General features: G+C 36.7%; 1 protein-coding gene and 2 pseudogenes across 1 annotated transcript; all 3 read right to left on the reverse strand.

The window, feature by feature from the left end:
- Window positions 1–5,060: 5,060 nt before the first annotated feature.
- Window positions 5,061–10,663, reverse strand: LOC145218155 (uncharacterized). The gene is made up of 2 exons (XM_080085550.1): window positions 9,559–10,663; window positions 5,061–5,847 (listed from the first exon to the last, which is right to left on the reverse strand). Exons 1-2 carry the CDS (start codon window positions 10,262–10,264, stop codon window positions 5,375–5,377), a joined length of 1,179 nt encoding a protein of 392 aa, XP_079941676.1. The 5' UTR covers window positions 10,265–10,663; the 3' UTR covers window positions 5,061–5,374.
- A 6,576-nt stretch (window positions 10,664–17,239) lies between these two features.
- The window catches only part of LOC145218156 (uncharacterized), a 35,671-nt pseudogene continuing 29,622 nt past the window's right edge, over window positions 17,240–23,288 (reverse strand).
- On the reverse strand, window positions 19,553–20,300 carry LOC145217910 (zinc finger BED domain-containing protein 5-like; annotated as a pseudogene).

Below are 23,288 nucleotides of genomic sequence, written 5' to 3' on the forward strand. Positions count from 1 at the left end.
TGCAGAAACCCTTAACTGGGCTATTATGACCCGTTGAAGCGCGTACATGAAGCAATTTCGACAGTAATCGGAAAATATTTTTTTTGAGTTTTTTTTTTCAATAGGACTGTTTAACTCACTTTGAAATTAGCAGCTGTAAGTACGACACGTGGTCAGCTTTCGTGTTAGAACCTGGGAGAACACACAACAGGTGGAATATCTATTTTTTTCACATCATAACGATCCAACAGGAAGATACAAGACAATATAAGACATTCTGGTTCACTATAAAATAAACCAACGCAAAATAAGCTTGTGCTTCTATTATTATCATCTCCCGCTAGAGTGGCTTTAAACCTTGCACAATAGTTGCTTTGTGACAGTTATAAGTCTTGTATATTAGTGTTTTTGTCACATACTGGTCTTTTGTTATCAACTTTCACTAGAAGCGACTATACATTCTAGCTTTAATACAGCGCATGCGTCACTGAAAAAAAAAAACGTAAACCAACGTTTGTTTTCACAACACGCCAAATGACGATTTACATTGCATTCTTCAGTTTCGTGATGAGCATTAACGAATGTCCTGCTGCAACAAATTGAACTAATTTTAAGTAACAAAACAAATTCTTGTCAGTGCACGGTTTTATTATGACCTTTCTGTAGTCCGGGACGTGATGATCTGCAAGGTAATTTAACAAAATCACATGAAATTTGCCCGACATGTCGCTTTGGCAAACTTTCGAAAGAAGCAATATCGAAAACCACGGCTATATGTCAAGCAGTAAGAAATGCAATGCCCATTTTCGATTTAGCAATATGTTGCGTTGTATTATTGACTGGGTTTAAACAACTAAAATCAATTTATTGGTTAAATTATAACGTGGTTTAACATTTGCTATTCTTTTAGGGCATTGTTATAAACTTTTACCTATAAACTTTAAAATGCCTCAATTTCAATAATCTAAATGCGTTAAACATTTTTACAAACAGCACACAAGCGCGTTTTCAAATATCCATTGCTGCTATTTGTTATATTTATTTAACAAAACACACGAAGGGAATTTCACTTTGGTGCAACAAACATAATTCAAAATCTTCATCAGTTTCGTTTTTCTGGAGTGTGTATCATAATGTGTTAATTTTTCACTTTTTATTGATGTGGTTTTTCTTTAGTGTGTGTCATCAAGTGTGTTTTTAAAGTTCCAACATGGCGAAATCTTTTTTCACAAACATCACGTCGATGAGGTTATTGTCAATATTCTTACACAAAATCACTGCACACACACGAAGTAATTTAGACATTAACGGGTTGAGCAGCTGCGACTTCGTTCTCGTATTACAGGAAGCAATTCGACGCATGGCCAAATTAGCTAGCTTCCATAATGTTAGAAACTTAGAAAACAGGCAACAGGTGGGATTTCAAAACTAAGTTTCATCCCACAACTGAACATCAAATGGCGATTTACAATGCGTTTTGTTTCGTTTACTGCTATTGTTATATACAAAAACAATTAAGTGAAATGCCCTGCAAAACAAAGTATAATTTTTGGAGTTAAAAATGTTTCAAAACCATGTTGTTTACTGCCAAAGCAACAAGCAGAAAGAAAACATTATTCTGTAATTTTAATCAAATTGTGTGTTCCCTTTTTCACAAATATAACATCCAAAGTCTGAAGACAAGTTGTAAACTTTAAATGGGTCGCAGTCCGTATATGTTGCTAATATACATTTATAAGCAGCAGCAAGACGCCTAATTCTGCCACGTCGCTAACCATTTCAAAATCACATGTGGGCTTCCAATAACACTGTTACGCGCAAATTGGTTATTGTTCTGTCATACAAGTTTTGTTAATGCTGTAAAAACTGACTCGTGTGCGTTTCTCGGCTTACAGGAATGGAATAAGTAAATGGGTTTGTGTCAAACCATTAAATTAAAATTTGCAAATTTAATCCAATTTGAAAATTTTCCATAAACCACACTTTGCTTTTCATTTATTTTGTTTTAATTTCGCAATTTTTTTGCATACCTGTCTGCATTTTGTACACTTGTTGATGCAAAAAGTGTTCATTTTAGTTTGGTTGCAGTTACTAAAAGTTTTATTTGTGTTGCATAAAAGTTATTTGTCGGTCATCATAAGAACTCTCACAGTTTTTCAAGTTGCAAACTCAAAAGTATTTTTTAGCAAAAATGTTTTGTTTGTGTTTTGCACAGGAGATTACTTAAACAAGAACTCAGTTTGTTTGATTTTGTGTACAGCGCCATAATAATTGTGGTTTTAAAAAACATTTTGAAAATAATTTAGTTTTATTTGTCTTTTATTTTTTATATTCGGATATCTTTTAGGACAACAGAAGTTCCAGATCAGTGCAGAACAAAATATGATGTACATGTGTACCAATGATTTAGAATTAAAAATGTATATCCAGGAAAGGATTGAATAAATCAAGTCGTATGCAGAAAAATTCACTAATCAAAGAAGAAAATCTCAATTATCTAATTTATCACACTGGTTTGTCATTTTTTTAGGTTTGCATTCACACTTTTGATTTCTCCAATTTTTTTTCAAGCTCGTACCAGTTTTACCTGTTTTAAAACCAAACTTTTACAAAATACTTTGTTTTTCTCTTTGACAGGTACACTACATATGAATGATATCATGGTTAATTCACCTTCACAGTCTGGTAAATTGCAATAAAGTGTCTGTACTGTAGCGGTTAACACAACAAATCGATCAACACAAAAAACTGGTTGTTGTTGGTTCAATTGTAATCAATAGTGATATAAACAGTTTGCACTTGTGTGCGGGATGCGAAAACAGCTGAGAAGCTTAAAAATATTTTTTGTTGGTTGAGAAAACTACATATATTGTCTTCATGGTCCCCCTGAAACCATCTCACGGGCCAATTGGGGGTCAGCGATCCCCAGGCTGGCAACCACTGACCTAAACCCTGTTTGAATGGTTAGAGCAAAAAATATGCCTATTTTCTCGACCTGGTTAGCATATTTAGCTATTTCAAAACAAATGTCCGAAACACGAATTTCGTACAAACCAGGGCTGGTCAGTTGGGTCTGTTGAGTTTCAATTTTAGATCGGACTTGAATTGGGTACAGCAGAAAGCTACTCGCCTACCACCTAAAAAGTTCCGGCGCACCACTAGTGTTTGAGCGGTGCCTTCCAAACCAGCAGGTTCGCTAACCTTTTTTGAAGCGAGGAAACTTGTACTTACTGCGACGTAACGTAATAATGCTGTAGGTGCTGGTTTTGATGCTTGGGTTAGTGTTAAGGTTAGGGTTTTAAGTTTGGGGTATGTGTTAGGATTATCATAGCACTTTTCCAGTATTATTTGCGTGTTTTTAACGTTCACTGGAGTATTTACGATTTGTCGAAAAAACAGGACAGCTGCAGTATTTTCGAGTAACGTCGTAACTGTTATGAGTTTAATCGCACCAAAGAGAGTTACCTGCACTACTTTTAAGTTACGTTGCACGAAAAAAGGTTACCAAGCGCAACTGTAGTATTCGAAGGCACCCTTGTTTGAGAACCACTGGTCCAGACAGAAAGTCCAACCTAAAATTTATATTTTTGCATGCAGTAAGCGTTTGTATAGAGAAGTAGTTCTGACTCCTGACACGTTTTCAGCACTTCTTTCGAACAACCGATAACTGAAACTTGGTTATGTATAAACATGGTCTGAAACGTATTACCCTGCCATGTAACTTTCCTCAGATTACCAAAGGTACATGTTGTAAAAAAAATCAAACTTTTGTTTTTCTGAAATATTTATTTTGCATCAACATTTAGTATGCAGCGAATGCCCAAGAAAATTAGATACAAGGGTAAGATATTGACCATGGGGCTAGTTTTGTTTAGATATACTTTCCTTTTTGCCACTGAAAGCACGAACGCAAAATAGTAGCAGCCTCCACTTAACTGGCGAGTGGAAAAACATGCTTTCAAAACGACAAGAAGTTTCTGCATTTTAATTTGAATTTTGAGGAATGTCCTGGACTAGAAAAACAAACCAAAATCTCATAGCTTAGCTAAGGTTTCTTGTTAGTTGTTTCATTGAGTGCGATTTCAAATGTCCACCTTGGGCAAACTATTCATCACAAATATGTGACTGTTTTTTTCATTAGTGTGTGTTAACATGTAGTTGTTTCAAATCTCCACCAGGGCAAAACAGTTTTTGCAAACATCACATCGATGGGATTTCTCTTTTGCGTGAGTCAACATGTTGTTTTTAATTTTTCAGAAAGAGCAAAACGTTTTTTCACAACTACCACATTGCTGTTTTTGTTTCGTTGCTGTGTGTCAACGTGTGCCTTTTCAAATTTCCCTTTCGGGTAAATCTTTTTTCACAAACATCACATCGATGGGGCTTCTCTTTGGTGTGAATCAGCAGGTGGGTTTTCAAATTTCCAGCACGCCCAAATATTTTTGGACAAAGATGACATCGATGGGGTTTCTCATTGGTGTGTGTCACCATGTGTTGTTTCAAGTCTGTTCCACACCAAAACTTTTTTTCACAAACATCACATTGACGCGACTTTTCTTTCGTGTGTTTCAACATGTGTCTTTTTAAATCTTGGCCACACCGAAACCCTTTTTTACAAATATCACACAGATGGGGTTTTACATGGATGTGAATCAACATATGTCTGTTCAAATGCTCACCACGGCGAAATCTTTTTTCACAAACATCACACCGATGAGGTTTCTCATTGGTGTGTGTCAACATGTGTTTTTTTTAACTTCCAGAAATGGAAAAAAATTTTTCACAAACATTACATCGATAAGGTGTTTCATTGCTGTGAGTCAATATGTGTGTTTTCAAATTTTCAGAAAGAGCAAAACTTTTTTCACAAGTACTACATTGATGGGTTTTTTTATTGCTGTGTGTCAATTTGTGCCTTTTCAAATCTCCCTTTTGGATAAATCTTTTTTCACAAACATCACATCGATGGGGCTTCTCGTTGGTGTGAATCAGCAAGTGGGTTTTCAAATGTGCAGCACGGCCATATGCTTTTGTACATAAATGACATCGATAGGGTTTCTCATTAGTGTGAATCAACATGTGTTATTTCAAATCTGCACGAGACCGAAACTTTTTTTCACAAACATCACGTCGATGGGGCGTTTCACCAAAGTGGGTAAACAGGTGCATTTTTAGGATATCACTTCGGTTAAATCGTTTTTCACAAACATCACGTTGGTGACGTTTTTCTTTTGTGTGTTTCAACATGTGTCTTTTCAAATCTTGGCCACTCCGAAACCCTTTTTTACAAATATCAGATCGATTGGGTGTTTCATTACTGTGAATCAACGTGTGTCTTTTCAACTGCTCAGCTCGGGCAAATCTTTTTTCGCAAACATCACATCGAAAAGGTTTTTCATCGGTGTGTGTCAAAATGTGTCTTTTTAAATATTGACTGATTCGAAATTTTTTTTTCACAAACATCGCATCGAAACGTTTTTTCTTCAGTGTGAATCAACCTGTGACTTTTTAAATCACCAGCTCGGCCAAATCTTTTCCCACAAATATCGCATGGATGAGGCTTTTGATTGGTGTGAATCAACATGTGTGTTTTTAAATTTGCATTAGAACTAAACTTTTTTTCACAAACATCACATCGTTGAGGTTTCTTATCATAACGAGTTGACTTGTGTGTTTCTGAATGTCCATTTTGATGAAGCTTCTTTTCACAAACACCGGACTTCTTTAATTTTTCCCTCATGTTAAGGCGAATGTCACCTTCCAGATCATGGTTAAATCCAAAATTTCTGTCATATCGGCCACATTGATTCATTGTAGATAAATCAAAACTTGTTTTGCGAGTATGTATGCGCAGGCCTTGCAGCTGAACTCAGATTTCAAATTTTGTTATGGTTGCGCAGGTACTGTCAGCTGAACTCAGAGTTCAAATTTTGTTTATTTTGTCATTGATCTGTTTGAAAAATATATATATTTCTGATTTGTTCAAAACATTTGTTTTCAATCTCGTGCATCGCGCGAAACATTTTAGCAACCAAAAGTACAGTGCGAACCTCATTTAAAAATTGCCGTATATGTTTCATCAACCCCTACTGTGGGCAAGGAGGCAGAGTCTATGCTTGCTTTCGGTTTTCGTAAACAAACCAGTTATCCTGTAAACAAACCAGTTTCGTAAACAAACCAGTAGGGCGCTTTTAGCTTCGACGTGGCAAGCGCACTGACTCGACACCGTAACTACCGTTACATGAATAACACAAGCAACCGAAGGGCTATTGAGCACTTGAGTGTTTACCAAGATAGAAAAAAAAACGTTGAAGTGGGTCACTGTATCAAGCATCGATTAAATGTTTGGCAGTGAAAAATTTCGTTACAGACCTAAACCTCCTACACTATGGAAGACATAAGCAATAGACTATAAGTCCAGAACTTGTTTTTGAAACGAAATCAGCTAAGCCAACTTGTTACACAACCTAATGCCGAACTGCCCTACTTACAACTCTACCCAGCTGTGCACCATTTCCTTTTCCAGCGTGTCCGATTACAAGCATCATTTAACTTGGTTCTCGAATCTAATCCAACATAACAACCCACTGGTGTGTGCTATTAACTCCGTATGGAAACAAAATTACCACAACAAAACCAACTAACGTACATAATAGCCTTGCTTTCGAAAATCCCTTAACTGGGTTATCATGACCAGTTGTTGCACGTATAAATTAATTTAGATGGTAATCAGTTGTGTGTTACAAGAAGCAAATTACCAGTTTAAAATCAGAGCACTCAGCAGGAGATGAGTTAAATTCGTCATAGGTTTTCTTGCATCAAGCGAAAAACAATTTACTTCCACAAGTCGGTCGGTATAAACAATGTCTTACTTTGCCTAATATTTCTCTAAAAAACTACTGATTTTTTTCAGAAGATATATCAGTAAATACAACACTGTGGCCAAACCGACAATGGCCGAGGGTCTGACTGCGCGCATCAAGCATAACTTGACTATTGGTGGAGTGACGACAGTGCGTAGTTGTCGTCACGGTTAGGTAGACATGAGCAATGTGCGAAAAATGTCTGGCTCACATGTAGCGCTTGCTAACATGTCGAATGTTTCCTGCATTAGTTACGGCTGAGAGGTTTTATAATACCTGGCTTCATATAAGTATTGACAGGGATTAATATTCACGCATTTATTAATCTGATTAATGGCGTTTTAGATTAGGGTCAGTTTCTACATAAATGCAAAACAAATAAATTTACTGTGTTCATCCACATCCATTGTTACTTTCATATTTTTGTTTTACCTTGCAGAAGATGTGATAATGCTACAAGCATAAAACCCTCGGACTATTGTCGGCTGCAGACGTTGATTGTTTTAATCATTGATTCTAATCTGATCGACCCACGAACAACAATGGAGTAAAATCACCGAACACTGGTGCAAAGCAACAAGGAAAAGGGCAAGATCGACAAATGCTCGCCACTTTTAAACGCATGACCAATCAACCGGTCGTTCTGCTATTGTCCAAACAATCGGTGGTTGGGCTATCGTCCAAATAACCGGGCGGTAATTGGACAAGCGACTTTAAGATGCGATTGGCCGTTGTAAACTTTAAATAGGTCGCAGTTTTCCATCGATATGAGTTACTATTTTATGTTCGTACGCAGCAATAAAATACCTCACCATACCATTTTTACACATTGACTGCTTCTTGTGCCACGTGCAAGTTATTTATCGGTCATCATTTACGCGCTGAGTCACTGTTATTTCAAGTTGCAAAATGGGAAGCAAAGTTTTTATTCAGCCGGATGGTTTTGTTCGCGTTTGTTCTATTGGAATAAGTTTTGTTTACTTTTTTTCCCAGCTAATCATAACTTGTAAATGTTTGCATTCACACTTTTGATTTCTTTGAACTTAGGTTGGTTTCAAAACAATTCTTACCAGTTTCACAATTTTCAAGCCAAACGTTTACACAAACTTGTTTGTCTTGTTTTCAACAGGTGCAGTGCATGAATAAAATCATGTATTATCGTTATACCAAACTGTTTTGACATTAATCATGCTTTGGTAATAAGAAAAATTGAAAACATTAAAAAATCCTTACCGTGAATTGAAAATGTGTCATAAGAAGCTAACAGGTAAAACATAAATAATTACCTTTTGTTTAACATTGTTCCGTTTTATCGATTTTTACCAAATCTGGGGAGTAAGTTAACAAATATTTTTATTTCCAATTCACAAATTTAGTGACCCAGATAATCAACTGTTGTATTTATGAAACACTTTTACTGCTTTTCAAGTAATGATGTTACATTATTACATGTTTAGGCATTACATTTCAACATTTCTAATTTAGTGTTGCCGCAATGATTTAACCATAATTACATTTCAAAAGGCATAATAAATGTATTTTCCATTAAAATGTTCACAGTACGCCAGGCCCATTGAAGGCGCTATACCGAATCAGCCGGTCACCAAGCATTCACCACCATATGGCAAGGCGTAGGCTAGAAAAATCTAGCCTGCGGTGGGATTCGAACCCACGACAGGAGTCTATCCGGGACTCGCGCTCTACCAACTGAGCTACGCAGGTTCAGTGGAGAATCCGCCGAAAGTCGAATCACAAGCTCCGTTGCCTGCCTCGTATGCTGCACATGTCAGCTTCATAGTAATTAAAATGAAAATGTTATGATGCAGAACTTTGATAACAATTTTTCCTAATTACAAAACCTAAAACATTTTCTCTCCAGTTAAAACTTTGTGTTGCAAACGCATATTTTTTTGAAGACCATAGACTGACTGGTATATATATTGGAAGTCATGTTTTTTTTAAAAAGTTTTTGAACGTCACATTTCCAACATAAATTTAGAGACAACATGTGGTTTTTGCCAAAAAGAAAATTATTTAGCTTGAAGCTGCAGTGATATGCAACGTTCAAGGAAAGAAAGAAAATGTGCGATCTGAAAACTGTGAACAAAACCTGACGAATAACAACTAGAACGTAAAAACTTATTTAAAGTCACAACAAACGTACAGGTATGGCCTTCTTTTTTGCATCTAGCATTAGTATTTATAGTGAGAAGTTAACGTGTTGTTTTGACCTGAGGCGAAGTTATGTCACCCCGAAAAAACGAAATAGTTACTGCGATGAGAAACACTCGACGAAAAAGGTTTTATCGCTGTGACGGGATTGGGAAATTACAATTTTAGAAGAACGTCTGCTAATATGCAAAGGGAAATAATTAGAACAAGTTTGAAACACCAAACATAAAAATGCAAAAATCTAAACGAATTAAACTTTTTTTTACACAAATAGCGTACTACCATATGTAATTAAAATTTCACTTATGGCAAATGTAAAACACATCACATAGATTGAGTTATTGTTTGGTGCAAGCTTATGAATCACTTTAAAATACAGTGTCTTTAATGTCATTAAATGTTTTCTTATCAAACAACATGTTGGTGTGTGTCAAGATGTGTCTGTTCAGTAAAATGTCAATTCTTATCAGAGATATTCTAATTGGTGTGATTCAACATGTTTGTTTTTTTAATTTCCACTTTCGCTGAAGCGTTTTTCACAAACATTGTATCGATGGGGTATTGGTGTGAATCAACGTGTGCGATTTTAAATTTCCTCTTCGGGTAAATCTTTTCTTACAAACATAACATCCATGCGGTTTCTCTTTGGTATGAGTCATCATGTGTGTTTTCAAATTTCCACGTTTGCCAAATCTTTTTTCACAAACATCACATCGATGGGGTTTTTCTTTCGTGTGTGTCAACATGTGTGTTTTCAAATTTCCACGTTGGGTAAATCCTTTTCCACAAACATCACAACGATGTCGTTTCTCCTTCGTGTGAATCAACATGTGGGTGTTCAAATCTCCTCCCCTGCTAAACTTTTTTTCACAAACATCACATCGATGGGGTTTTTCATTGGTGTGTGTCAACATGTGTGTTTTCAAACTTCCACGTAGGTCAAATCTTTTTTCACAAACATCACATCGATGGGGTTTTTCGTTGGTGTGCGTCAACATGTGTGTTTTCAAATTTCCATCTTGGGTAAATTCTTTTCCACAAACACTACAACGATGTCGTTTCTCCTTCGTGTGAATCAACATGTGGGTTTTCAAATCTCCTCCTCGGCGAAATTTTTTCTCACAAACAACACACCGATGGGGTCTTTCATTGGTGTGTGTCAACATGTGTGCTTTTAAATGTCCACCCTGGGTGAATTTTTTTTCACAAATATTACAACGATGCCGTTTCTCTTCAGTGTGAATAAACATGTGTGTCTTTAAACTTCCACCGTTACCAAATATCTTTTGTCTTTTTAGTGCGAGCAAACATGTGCCTCCTAAAAACCCAGTCTTGCAATAAATGTTTTACAGCCAAGAATGCTATGATCGAAAAATAGTAAATAGTCAAATTTAATCGGCAGGTATCGATGTCAAAACCTGTGGCAGCAAATCTTTGTGAGAAAGTTATCAATGTATAATATTACATTTCGCCTGGGTTGAAACAAACCGCACATAGTTAGCGCGTTCAAATTATGTTTACCCTAATCATCAAAGAGCTCTGGTGAAATATTTATGAGGTATATCAAGTAATTTAGGTAGTAAGTTGTTCTGCAGAGTTTAGATTTTTGACATTCTATGCAGGAATGCAATTTGCAAGTTTGACAATAGGGGTCATCGTCTGGAACCAGTTAATTTAATATCCAACTATTTTTCAAAGCCTACCAGCAATAAACCGTTTAATTCGCTTTCACAAATCGGTCGATAACATCCTAATATCACGCATATTTGACTCTAAAAATGCAATTTACGAAGTTTATCAAAAACAATCTCAACGCGCTTACAACAATAGAACCGAACATTCTTACTGACTTTTCAAAAGTTGAGAAAAGCTAGTGTTCTACCATTGCACGTTTTGGGGCCACTACCACAGCATCCGCCGGTGCTGGTGAATTAAGTCTTTAGTAATCTAAGAAGATTAGTTCAGTTTATAATTAGCTCAGGTTAACAAGCAAACAAAACGTATATAAGTAAATTTACCTGCAAAAACCTAATCTTCGCGGAAAAACTATCGATGTGTTATATTAAACTTCGCCTGCCTACTTTATTTGCGAAGTGCAGATTAGGCGCGCACTCAAAATGCAACTTTTTAGAATCTAACCTGACTTAACATACCACTTCTGAAAAAAAATAATTAAGCTATGTGTTCTTTAAACCGCGGTCTCGTCCTGTATCGCAAGATTTAAAGGCCTTCAGGCGTAACACACAACTACCGCCCGAAACTCTTAACTTGTCAGCAAGCTGATGATGGTCCAATTACAAACATCCTTGCGCATAGTCAGGGCCTTAGGCGTTGAAGTTTTGAAGACAGAGCAGCCAAGGAAAAAAATACATCATGACATAACTGTAACTTACAATTACTTAGCTGCGAGTAAGTTATGTAACTGCGCAACATTAAAGGGTTGTAAAGTGCAATGTCCCAAAAATGGTATTTGACGGCTAAATTTGCTGCAGCTACACCGCATTGCAAAGCAAGAGAAACGCGTAACTGTGCTGCTGGTGTTATGTTGTTATATTTTAACTTTATTGAAATTTACTGTCATTTTACACTTTTGCACAGCACCAAAACTACATGAAGACTTTATTGAATTTACATTAGTGCAAGAAATTGTTGTAGTGTGACATATCGATTAGGATTAAAAAAGCCACATCGCAAAACCTTTTATGCAAGTTTTGTGAGAAAATAATCAATATAGTACGTGATAAACACCCTGTGGAAACGCAGCAACAAATACACAAGTGAAAGTGCTGAACAATCGCTCACAAACTCAACATGAAACTGCAATCAATTATTAAATTTGTTTTATTATGTTTATAGCGCCCAGAAATGAACCGAATAATTCACAATAAACAGAACAAGTCAAAGCGTAGCAAACAAAAAAAATATCAGCTTGAACCACATGTGGCTATACCTTGTAGCTGAGCCCAACCATTCAAAATAATAATCTCTATTTGTGTAAAAGTCGGTAAAAAGTAATGCTTGTGACTTGCTCTGTTTGAAAGTAGTATTACAGCTGTCGTATTAGGAAACACATTAACTCGACATGAAACACTGTGAGTACAAAGCAACCACATGATGAAAAATGAAACAAGCATTGTAGTCAACAAAGTAGACCTCAATGCTAAAGTTTCTTTCCAATAGAGTTTCCCCGTGGCCGTGAACAGCCATTACTCTTTGAAATGCATTTTTGGGCTTGTTTCTGACTTTGTTTCTAACCAAGTCCGTATTTGTGTGGAAAGTTGTATATATGGTTGGTCACACGACAAAAGAAAGTTGTGCATTTTTTTGCTCTCGAATTCGTTAAGTATTCCATACCACACTAACAAAAATCCCCAGTTGGTCTTACTACCGTTTAATAATTTAACACAGACCAAGCTCCAAATAACTGTTTCACAAGTTGTATTAAAAGAAACACAAAAAAACGAACATAAAACAACTTAATCGTAAGCATAACTGCCAAAGACTTTATGTACAAAGAATACATTATGTAGATGTTTCAACAATCACTGTTTTTGTCATCAGTGCAGCTTATCAATCAAATGTAATTTAAAATTTTAAATGGTAATGACAGCCACGTCTCCATAAACTTTTTTTAGTGTTTTTTAATGTATTCACATCGAAAAAAGTTTTTCATTAGTGTGTGTCAACATGTGTCTATTTAAACTTCCTTTTTCGGAGAAGCTTTTTTTCACAAACATTACATCGATAAGGTTTTTGGTGGGTGTGTGCCAACATGTGTGTTTTCAGATGTCCACTTTGACAAAATCTTTTCTCACAGATAGGGCAGCTATAAGGTTTTTCAGTGGTATGTGTCATTAAGTGTGTTTTTAATTGTCCACCTTGACAAAATCTTTTCTCACAAACATCGCACCGATGGGGTTTCTCTTCAGTGTGTGTCATCATGTGTACATTCGAGTGTTGCTTGAATGCGAATCTTTTTTCACAAACATCACATCGATAAGGTTTCTCGTTGGTGTGTGTCACCATGTGTGCTTTTAATTGTCCACCTTGACAAAATCTTTTGTCACAGATGGGACAGCGGTGAGGTTTCTCTTTAGTGTGTGTCTTTATGTGTGCTTTCAAACCTCCTTTGATTGCAAATCTTTTTGCACAAGTAGGACAGGAATGCGGTTTTTCTTTGCTGTGTGTTGACATATGTTTTTTTAAGCTTCCACTATGTGTAAATTTTTTTTTACGAAGATCACATTGGTGTGCGTCAACAGGTGGATTTTCAAACCACTGCCTTGGCTAAATGTTTTTTCGCAAACATCGCATCGATGAAGTTTTTTATTTGTGTCAGTAAACATGTCTGACAAATAATTATTTTTATCATTATAATCAATCTTACAATAAATGTTGTACAGCTACTGTAATGAAAGTCACATTTGAATGAAAATCTGTGAAGTAACTGCGCACTAAATTGCGAGAGGCTAAATTAAAGCGATCACTTATTAACATCTCAAACGTTTTATTGTGATAACTTCATGGAGCTCTTCTGGTAATTGTATTTTTTTACCAAGGGTATGGCGTCCAATAAAGGTCGTCTTCGTCAGAGTAAATGAAACTTAAAGCGTGTAGCACAGTGCACAATAAAAAATAAATGAAGAATTGAACGCAAATACGCCACAACGCATTGCAAATGCAGTGTAACTAACGATTGATTTCTTTGAGTATATATATATATGTCAATCTAAAGTTTAGGCAGAACAGTCAAGTTTGATGTATTCTTATGCCTACAACAAACATCTACAAAGCCGACTAAACTTATGCGCTAATCGGCATCAACCGGTTTTGCAATGTGGCAGTCAGCTGTGCAACTATTTCCTTTTCCAACGTTTACAAGGTTAATTATTGGACATTAGATCGGACATTTTCCACTGGCACTGGGAAAATAGACAACCGTTTTTCAATTATTGAATCAATTTAATGGAGCACAAGTAAATTAATTTTCGCGTAGATATGTCAGTTTTGTTTTCTTACAAATCGAAAGTCTTATTTGAGCCGTAAGCGGTCAACGTAACCACTGGAATATACATCATTCTTTTGATAAAGCATTACGTTGTATGATGAGTCTTGAACTCAACATATCTGGCGATTGGGTCTTGAACTTTTACAAAACCACAAGATCTCAACAGATGTATAATAAGTTAAAACTTATTTAAGCTAAGGTGAACTAAAGCTAATCAAATCTAACCAACATACTAACTACACCTCGCTACTGTAATTTAACTGGACAACTAAGACCATAAGTTGCGCGTACATCGAGCAATTTAGACAGTAGTCGGTCGTGCAGCTGCGACCCCCGCCCGAATTATATGTGGTTTTGCAAGCGCAGGAAATTGCCACTTGTTAAGTTCACATGGGAATCCCTGTAGTGCACAGTGGAACAACGCGACGCATGCACGGTAATGATGTCACGATGCCTATTGACGACCTATATTTTTGATAGGTTGCATTTATGGTAATACTTTCACTTTTTAACTTTAAATAGTAGCTTTACCTACGACATGTGGTCAGATTACGTAGCATTCACGTTGAAAACTGAGTGACTAAACCATAGTGGGGTATCTATTTTATTTTATTACATCAACAATTAACGATCCAACAGAAACCAGAAAGTGATAAAAAAGAAACATGAACCCGTAAAAAATTTTTATTTACACTACACGCCAAATGACGATTTACATTGTGTTCTTCAGTTTCGTGATGAGCATTTACACACACCGGTTGAACAAAATTTATTAAAAAGCAAAATTGGTTTAACTTCTTTTTTTTTATTTATATGTGTGAGTCAACATGTGCATTTTTAAATAGTCAGTTCAAAGAAATCGTTTTTCACAAACATCACATTGATGGGACTTTACAGTAGCGTTTTTCACCTAACCAGGTTTTCATTTTTTCCAATCTAATGTAAGATTACAGACCATACGAAAAGTATGTAGACAGTAGACTATTTAACTGAGTTTGTTTAGCATAGCAGATCAACGAAATTGTACTAACATACACTCTAGCTTTGCCTCACCACTGCAGAAACCCTTAACTGAGCTATTGTGACCCGTTGAAGAAGCAATTTGGACAGTAATCCGTTGCGCAGTTACGACCGCCGCCTTAACTACGTTTTCGTATTATGTGCAAGCGAAGGAAATTGACACTCATTAAGTTCACATAGGAAACGCTGTCAATGATGTCACAATGCCTACTGACGACGTATATATCTGCTACTTTTTATTTGTGTTAATACTTGAGTGTTTTTTTCAACAGGACTTTTGAAATTAGCAGCTTTGCGTATGACACGTGGTCAGCTTTCGTGTTAGAAACTGAGAGACACACAACAGGTGGAATATCTATTTTTTTTAAATTAAAACTTTTTTTGTAGCAAATAACAAATCAAAGTCTTGTCAGTCCACAGTTTTAATAATCTTTGTGTTGTGTGGGACATGATAAACTGCAAGGTAATTATGCGAAACCACATGAAATTTACTATATATATCGCTTTGGCAAGCTCTCGAAATAATTAATCTCCAAATCCACTACTTTATGTTTTACGCAGTCTAGAAATGCAATTCTTTTAATTTTCGATTTAGCGCTGTATTGCGTTGTATTATTGAGTGGGTTTAAACTACCGAAAATAGATGAATTGGTTGCATTATGACATCTACTATTATTTTTGGGCATTTGTTAAAAACCCTAAAAACTATTTGCAAGATCAAGTCTAAAATGCCCTAAAAATGCAAAAAAAAATGTTTCAAAGTATCTAACTGCGTTGACACGTTTTTACAAACACAGTACAAGCGTGTTTTTAGGTATCCGTTCGTTTTATTTAACAAAATACACAAAGAGAATTTTGTATTGTGCAAGCCAACATAATAATTCGAAATCTTACATCAGTTTGGTTTTTCCAGAGTGAGTATCATAATGTGTTTATCGAGAAAGTTGGTCTTTTCTTTTTTTCACGGGGTTCGAACCCAGGATACTCGCATGGGCGAATGCCGATCAGTTTTTTTTTACATCTGCATATCGGTCAGGCGAGCCGGCTCATTCGGCCAAGTTCCTGCCCTTGAAGTTTGTGTGTCGTAATGTGACTTTTCAAACTCTCACTTGCGGTGAAGCGTTCGAAGTGATGAGGTTTTTCTTTGGTGAGTGGTTAACATGTGTGTTTTCAAATTTCCGCTTTCGCTGAAGCGTTTTTCACAAACAATGCAGCGATGAGGTTTCTCTTTGGTATCTGTCAACATGTGGTCTCACTATGCCTGTTGACTACGTCTATCTCTGTCACTTTTCATTTGTTTTATTACGTGTGTCTTTTCAACGGAACTGTTTATTTTTTACTTTGTTATTAGCAGTATGTACGACAATTGGTCAGCTTTCGTGTTAGAAACTAAGAGATCACACAACAGGTGGAATATCTATTTTTCACATCATAACGATCCAACAGAAACCACATAAAAAGAAACATGAGCCCGTAAAACAACGTTTGTTTACACAACACGCCGAACGACGGTTTACATTGTTTTCTTCCGTGACGATCATTAACGAATATCCTGTGTCAACAAATTGAACTTATTTCATTGCAAGTGTTGTATTATTATTTCTATGCTGTGTATTATTTCTATGGTTGCTCCATATATATATATAAGAACTCGCATGACCTCTAGAGATCATTACACTATAGACTACAATAGAATGAGTGCTTACGTACGTCGGAATACAACAGCAAGTAACAAAACAAAGTCTTATCAGTGCACTGTTTTAATATGATCTTTGTGTAGTCTGTGACATGATGATCTGCAAGGTGATTTAGCGAAACTACATAAAATTGACCCTACTTGTCGCTTTGGGCAAGCTCACGATAGACGTAAACTCGAAAACCACTACTATACAAGAAATGCAATTCTTCCCATTTTCGATTCACTGATGTGTGTTAACGATGTGCAAAATAAAGTCCGGGCCGTGATGACACCCACAATCAAAAATGTTAAATCTATCAGTTATTTTTTAGAGTATGTATCATAATGTGTTTATTTCATATTTTCACTTTTGTTAAACTTGTACTTTTATACATCGATGGAGTTTGTCTTTATTGTGTGTCGTAATGTGACTGTTTAAACTCCCATTTGCGGTGAAGCGTTTTTCACAAACATCTCATCGTTCGGGTTTCTGATTGCTGTGTGTCAACATGTGTGTTTTTAAGTTTCCTCTCCGATTAAAGCTTTTTTCACAAACATTACACTCATTTCTTTGGTGTGTGTCAAGGTATGTAGTTTTAAACTTCCACCTTGACTAAATCTTTTTTCACAAACATCACATCGATGGGGTTTTTCTTTGGTGTGTGTCAATGTGTGCAGTTTCAAACTTCCACGACGACTAAATTTGTTTTCGCAAACATCACATCGATGGGGTTTATTTTTGGCGTGTGTGAAAATGTGCAGTTTTAAACTATCACATTGACTAAAGCATTTTTCACAAACATCACATCGATGAGGTTTTTCTTTGGTGTGTGTCGACATGTGCGTTTTTAAATTTCCACTTTGGGCAAAACTTTTTTCACAAACATGACATCGATAAGGTTTTTCTCCGGTGTGTGTTAACATGTGTCTTTTCAAACTCCCACTTACGCTGAAGCGTTTTTCGCAAACAATGCAGCGATGAGGTTTCTTTTTGGTGTGTCAACATGTGTGTTTTTAAAGTTCCACTTTTGCTGAAGCGTTTTTCGCAAACAATGCAGCGGTGAAGTTTCTCTTTGGTATGTGTCATCATGTCTCTTTTCAAAGCCCCAACTTTGCAAAATCTTTTTGCACAAACATTACATCGATGAGGTCTCATTGGTTTGTGTCAACATGTTTTTTTTTAATGTCCACTTATTGCAAATGTTTTTGTACAAAATCACATAAAGTTTTTGGTTCATTGTGAGTGACCTGGAACAATAAAGCAACAAGAATAATACGTGAAAAAAAATATGAAAGTTACAACCTTCAGTTCTGTAATACTTTGCAATTAACTGATGTGTGTAACTTTCTGCAATCCTAATACTCGAGTAATGTTTTAAGCTAACCGAAATCAACCGACTTCTCAATGTGGCAGTCAGCCGTGTAACAATTTCCTTTTCCAGCGTGTCCGATTACAAGCGTCATAGATATTGATCACAAACTGGGACAAACAACTGATCGGACATATTCCTATGGGACTGGGTAAAATAGCCAAATGTTTTATCCAGTATCAAATCAAATTAACCTACAAAGGTTACGAGCAAATGTAAGTATTTTGGCGTAAATGTATCAGAAAACATTTTTTCAGTTCAAAAGTTCTGATCTGTGCTTAAAGCGGTCGAAGTCACGTATGCAATACATTCGTTCTATTCAAGACAAGTCATTGTTTCCTAAAGGGAAATGGGTCTTGAACGTTTTCAAACCGTCAAGATTACAACATATGTACAATAAATTAAACATGTTTACTTTTCCGAATCTATTACAACATAACAGACCACTGGTAAACAGATTGAAACAGTGTGTTATAAACACGACAGACAAACAAATTCGTCCTTTCGAATCTAACTAACATAACACACTAGCTCAGTGCCGGATTAAGGGTCTGCTGGGCTGTAGGCACGTTTTATAAGTGTCCCGAAAATCAGGGTTGCCAAATGAAAAATTAGAATTATCATTGTTGCCAAATCATTGTCACAAAGAAAAGTGGCCTGGATTTTTGACTGGTACGTGCCTACTTTGCCTAATGGTTAATCCGGCACTGCACTAGCTTTCCCTCGCTACTGTTAACCTTAACTGAGCTACAAAGTCCACTTGCTGCGCGTAAACGAAGTAATTTATACATCTACGGGTCGTGCAGCTGCGACTTGCGGCTTTACCCGGTCTCGTATTACAGGAAGCAATTCGACTCAAGTTAGAAACTAATAGAACAGGCAACAGGTGGGAGTTTAAAATTAATTTCATAAACAATTAAACCATTAAGACTGATACGCAAACATTTAACATAGTTTAATCCCACTACTACACACCAAATGACGATTTACAGTGCGTTATTTTGTTTAGCGCTATTGTTATAAAAAATACAAATATATTCGCTGTTTAAGTATAGAAGATTTCAACATTATTCTTTAATGTGAATCAATATGTGTGTTTCCTATTTTTTACAAACATCACATCCAAGAGTCTGTATGAACACAAGTTGTGCAATGCATTGTTACGCGATAAACCCTCGTGGAGCAATTTTGTGTCCAAAATAATGGGCCGTTGCAAACTTTAGATAGGTACTAGTTTTTCATATGTTTATGTTGCTAATATATATATTTATAAGCAGCAATAAACACCTCATTTAGCCACGTCGCCAACCATATTAATATCACATGTAGGCTTTAAAAAACGCTCTTACGCGCTAATTGGTTACTTGTATGTCATAAAGCAGTGGTTCCCAACCTTTTTGTGGTCGCGTACCACTTGAAGGCAACGCATTGTTGCCGCGTACCACTTGTTTTTAGAAAAGTATTTTCGAGAAGATAACTTTTTTATTTCCCGAATCGACTAATGCAAATGTAACGAAGAAGTAAAAATGAAGAAAAGATAAAGTTAATGAGCAATCTGTATTTGTTTGCCTTCTACAAGTCGATCGATGCGGGGCACAACTTTGCTTACTGCACATCGGAAATCATGGCCGGGGGAAGTAAGGCGGTTACGACTCTTCGTCTTGATATTCATCATTGAAGAGAATCCCTGCTCGCACTCCCACGTAGAGGGGAATATTAGTAACTGGGGTATAGCGCGACCGGCTAATGTGGGATACGAGGAGGCCATATTCAGCCAAAAAAACTGTAGGAGAATATTCCTTGTACATTGCCTGTGTAGTGTCGTCAGCCTGAATATCGATGAGCTGCTCTTGCTCCCCAGTTCCAACAGGTAGGTCGGCTGGGTCCACAGAAAATGGATTAGTGATGTAGGGACAGCAATCCACATCCGGAAAGTAATGAGTAAGCTCAGCTTTTAGTACCGTGAGGTGGCATAATATCTCATCATCACTTTGGCCATTGTATCCTCCCGGAAGATTACTAAGTAGTTCGAACATTCCATAGCGCTTGTTTTTTACGTTATTTGACCAAAGTACCAGCTTGCGCACAAATGCCCGTAGCCTTGAGATAAACTGAGTGACAGTGCAGTCAGTTCCTTGCATTGATAGGTTCAGGTGGTTGATGACCCCAAAAATATCAGAGAGGTAAGCCAACCTTACGATAAACATTTCATCCTCTAAGCGCGGAAAAGGGGCATTGTGCCCATAATAAATGGCAGGTTTGCTTTAACACAGAATGTTTTGGCCTTGGTAAAATCCATTCATGGTTTATGAGTGACGAACTGGGGGCCGAAACCGCTCAGAAACAACAAAATTGCCTACTACTAAAAGCAATCAGTCAGTTACACAGACCTTAAATTTAGAAGCAGCCCAACTCAAACTTTCAATTCTGATTTCTCTTAATATGTAACAAGGGAATTTTCTTTAAGCCGCGCCAGACAATTGTTACACAGATCGACCAATCAGATCGCCACGTTTGATCACGTGAACTGATTTGACAAACGCGCTTTGCATGGTTTAAGGCAAAATGTCATGTACTCTTTATTAAATGTTCAGTCTGCAACAAGTTTGTAACCTGTGTACCTTAAATCATTTTAAAAGCCGTCATTATAGGGTTGCAATTTTAATAACCCGTCATTACGCTCATATGGGAAGCCTTGTCACGCACGCATGATGGAATATGACGCGTTGTTATGGATTAAACGATAGTGATATCACAATGTCTGATGGCGTAGATCTGCCACCTGATGATATTGCACCTTTCAGTTAAATTCAGACTTGGACAACTAGATTTTTTTTTGTTTTTTCAAATTAGATTAGAATTACCATTTTATCGAAAGCTAGAAATTAAATTAGAATTTAAACTAGAATTAGATTTAAACCAACCAGCTTAAATTCATTTTAAAATTGAACTCGAGTTTGCATGGTTTTATATAACTCGGCGTGACTAAAATGCGTTCAGGCGGACCTGATTGTGGCCGTCATGTCAAGTGGTCGAGCAGCATCAATTCGAAAATGATTTGTTATTTTGGCCTGAGATTTTCGTGAATCTCGATTTTTTTTTGACGTCGGTGGACAGTTGCAATTGTACTGCCCCTTCACGATTTACGCAGCTACCGCAGTTTCTCATCCCTGTGTTTTTTGTTTCTTTTGATGGGATGCGAGATAAACTATCTTCGTATAGTGACTCTAGAAGATTTTGAAAGGGCGAAGCGACACAGCTGTTTTTCATTCTCCTACTCTGTTGACATTTAAATGTTCTAAAGCTTTGTTAATTTTTGCACTCTGCATAGTGAATACCTTTTGTGTAAGTATGCTACCCTCAGTACCATGAGCTATAACAAGGTAAAATTACTTTTGTATCGTATGACAAGATTACCTGTCATTCTAGCTCCCACTGCGCTTAAAGACCTTCTGAGAAATTTTACAGCCATCTTAACATTTTAGTCCAAAATTAAGGTTTTCTAGCCGAAAATCTCAAGACTAAAAATAACTTAAAATACTAATGAACATAGAATACTGGTTTCCATAATGTGATGATGCTAAGTTAGTGAAGTTTTATACATACCGGTATCCTACTTCAATTGACCGACAAACTGTTTTCCTTTAATCACCAAACCACATTATGACGCAACAGCCCAGGAGGTAGTAACAAAGGGTGTAGGTACTGTTTGTCACAGTGCCAAATGAAAAACATGTTTCAGTGATGTGGGTATGGACATAAAAGACATGCTCATATCACTTGCCTAAAAATGTCGTTCGACAAACTAGCGTTTTTGGGAAAACGGTAAACTAGATTAGAATTAGAATTAGAGCTCACCCGATATTTCTAAATTAGATTAGAATTGGAATTACCGCCATTTTGCTCTATTTTGCCAAATTAGACAACTAGAGTTATCTAGGTACACCAGACACGGACTTGAATAATAGCTTTAATAAAAAGCAAATTGCCAGCGACGTAGAGTAAAACGTATTCATTTTTATTAAAACAGACGCGCTTGTTGCTGGTGCATTACATTTTACACTGATGATCAAGGGCGTCCGCACATAGGGGCAAATGGGGTCAGCTGACCCCCCCTGGAAAATTGTTGGATGAAAAATGACTATACGCTTGCTGTTCAATTTTTTTAGTTTTTTGACAAATGAAGCTGTATGGTGATTTGTGGTTCGTAGATAAAATAATTGATTTTGGGGATTTTGTCCCGCTGCCTAAACCAATTGTCCCGTTGCCTAAACCTTCTCAAACTGTGGGTCGCGACCCCAATTGGGGTCGCGGAGTATAATTTTGGAGTCGCGAAACATCGTCCGTTATTATGTCATTCAGGTATTGTCACAATAAATGCTATATGTGCGTAAATTTATTGTTTAAACGTCATTTCCGTGCTGTATAGTCTATGCCAGGGGTGCACAAGTGCGGCGATAGAGACGAGTTTGTTCGGCTGTGAACATGTTTATTAAAATGTATGTACTGGCGACCGTGACACAAATAAAAACTCTTTTGCCAAATAGTTTGATTTTTAAACTGCTCTTAACACATTTTGTGGAACTTAAAAAGTATTATCAGCCTAGTAGCCATTTGCGCCCACTTTTTTGTGCCTATTGTGTGCAAACAATGCGAAAAAGCAGATACCACAAGCGTCACAATGTATATTATGACATCATAAAAGCTAAGACTGACAATCTGTGTATCAAGTTAGAAACTAATTTAGGCTTTTTAGGCGCCATTAGATCGTATATATATAATATAAGTATTTTTTTCATCAGTAATTTTTAAACACAAGCAAGCAGGCAATTGGCGGCCGTTGGTAAAATAAATAGCTGCGATACGGCCGTCATAGCAAAATAGTTGTGCACCACTGGGCTATACCCATCAAGGGGTCGCGTAGAAATTCCTGTTTGAAAATGGGGTCGCATAGCAAGGAAGTTTGAGTAGCCCTGGCCTAAACTACCACTCAATTGTCCCGAGCACTTTAACCCGAAGGTACAAGACGGAAACCTAATCCAACTTTCGACTTTGGCGGTTTCTCTATCCGTCCAGTTGACAGAAATAACAAATAATTTTCGCGACAGCTTTGTAGTTTCCTGATTTCTCAATGACTGAACGCCTTTCTAAAGCGATAATGCTACTGTTAAGTTGCGCAATGTCAAGAATGCACTAAA

This window comes from Phallusia mammillata, chromosome 3, assembly GCF_965637545.1.
Source record: "Phallusia mammillata chromosome 3, kaPhaMamm4.hap1.1, whole genome shotgun sequence".
Classification (NCBI taxonomy): domain Eukaryota; kingdom Metazoa; phylum Chordata; class Ascidiacea; order Phlebobranchia; family Ascidiidae; genus Phallusia; species Phallusia mammillata.

Coding starts and splice junctions, on each gene's coding strand:
- LOC145218155 (XM_080085550.1), bottom strand. CDS start 10,264: ATGTTTATTCACACTGAAGAGAAACGGCATCGTTGTAATATTTGTGAA. Junction 5,848..9,558: donor CAATACCCCATCGATACAAT/GTTTGTGAAAAA, acceptor TTGAAATCTGAG/TTCAGCTGCAAGGCCTGCGC.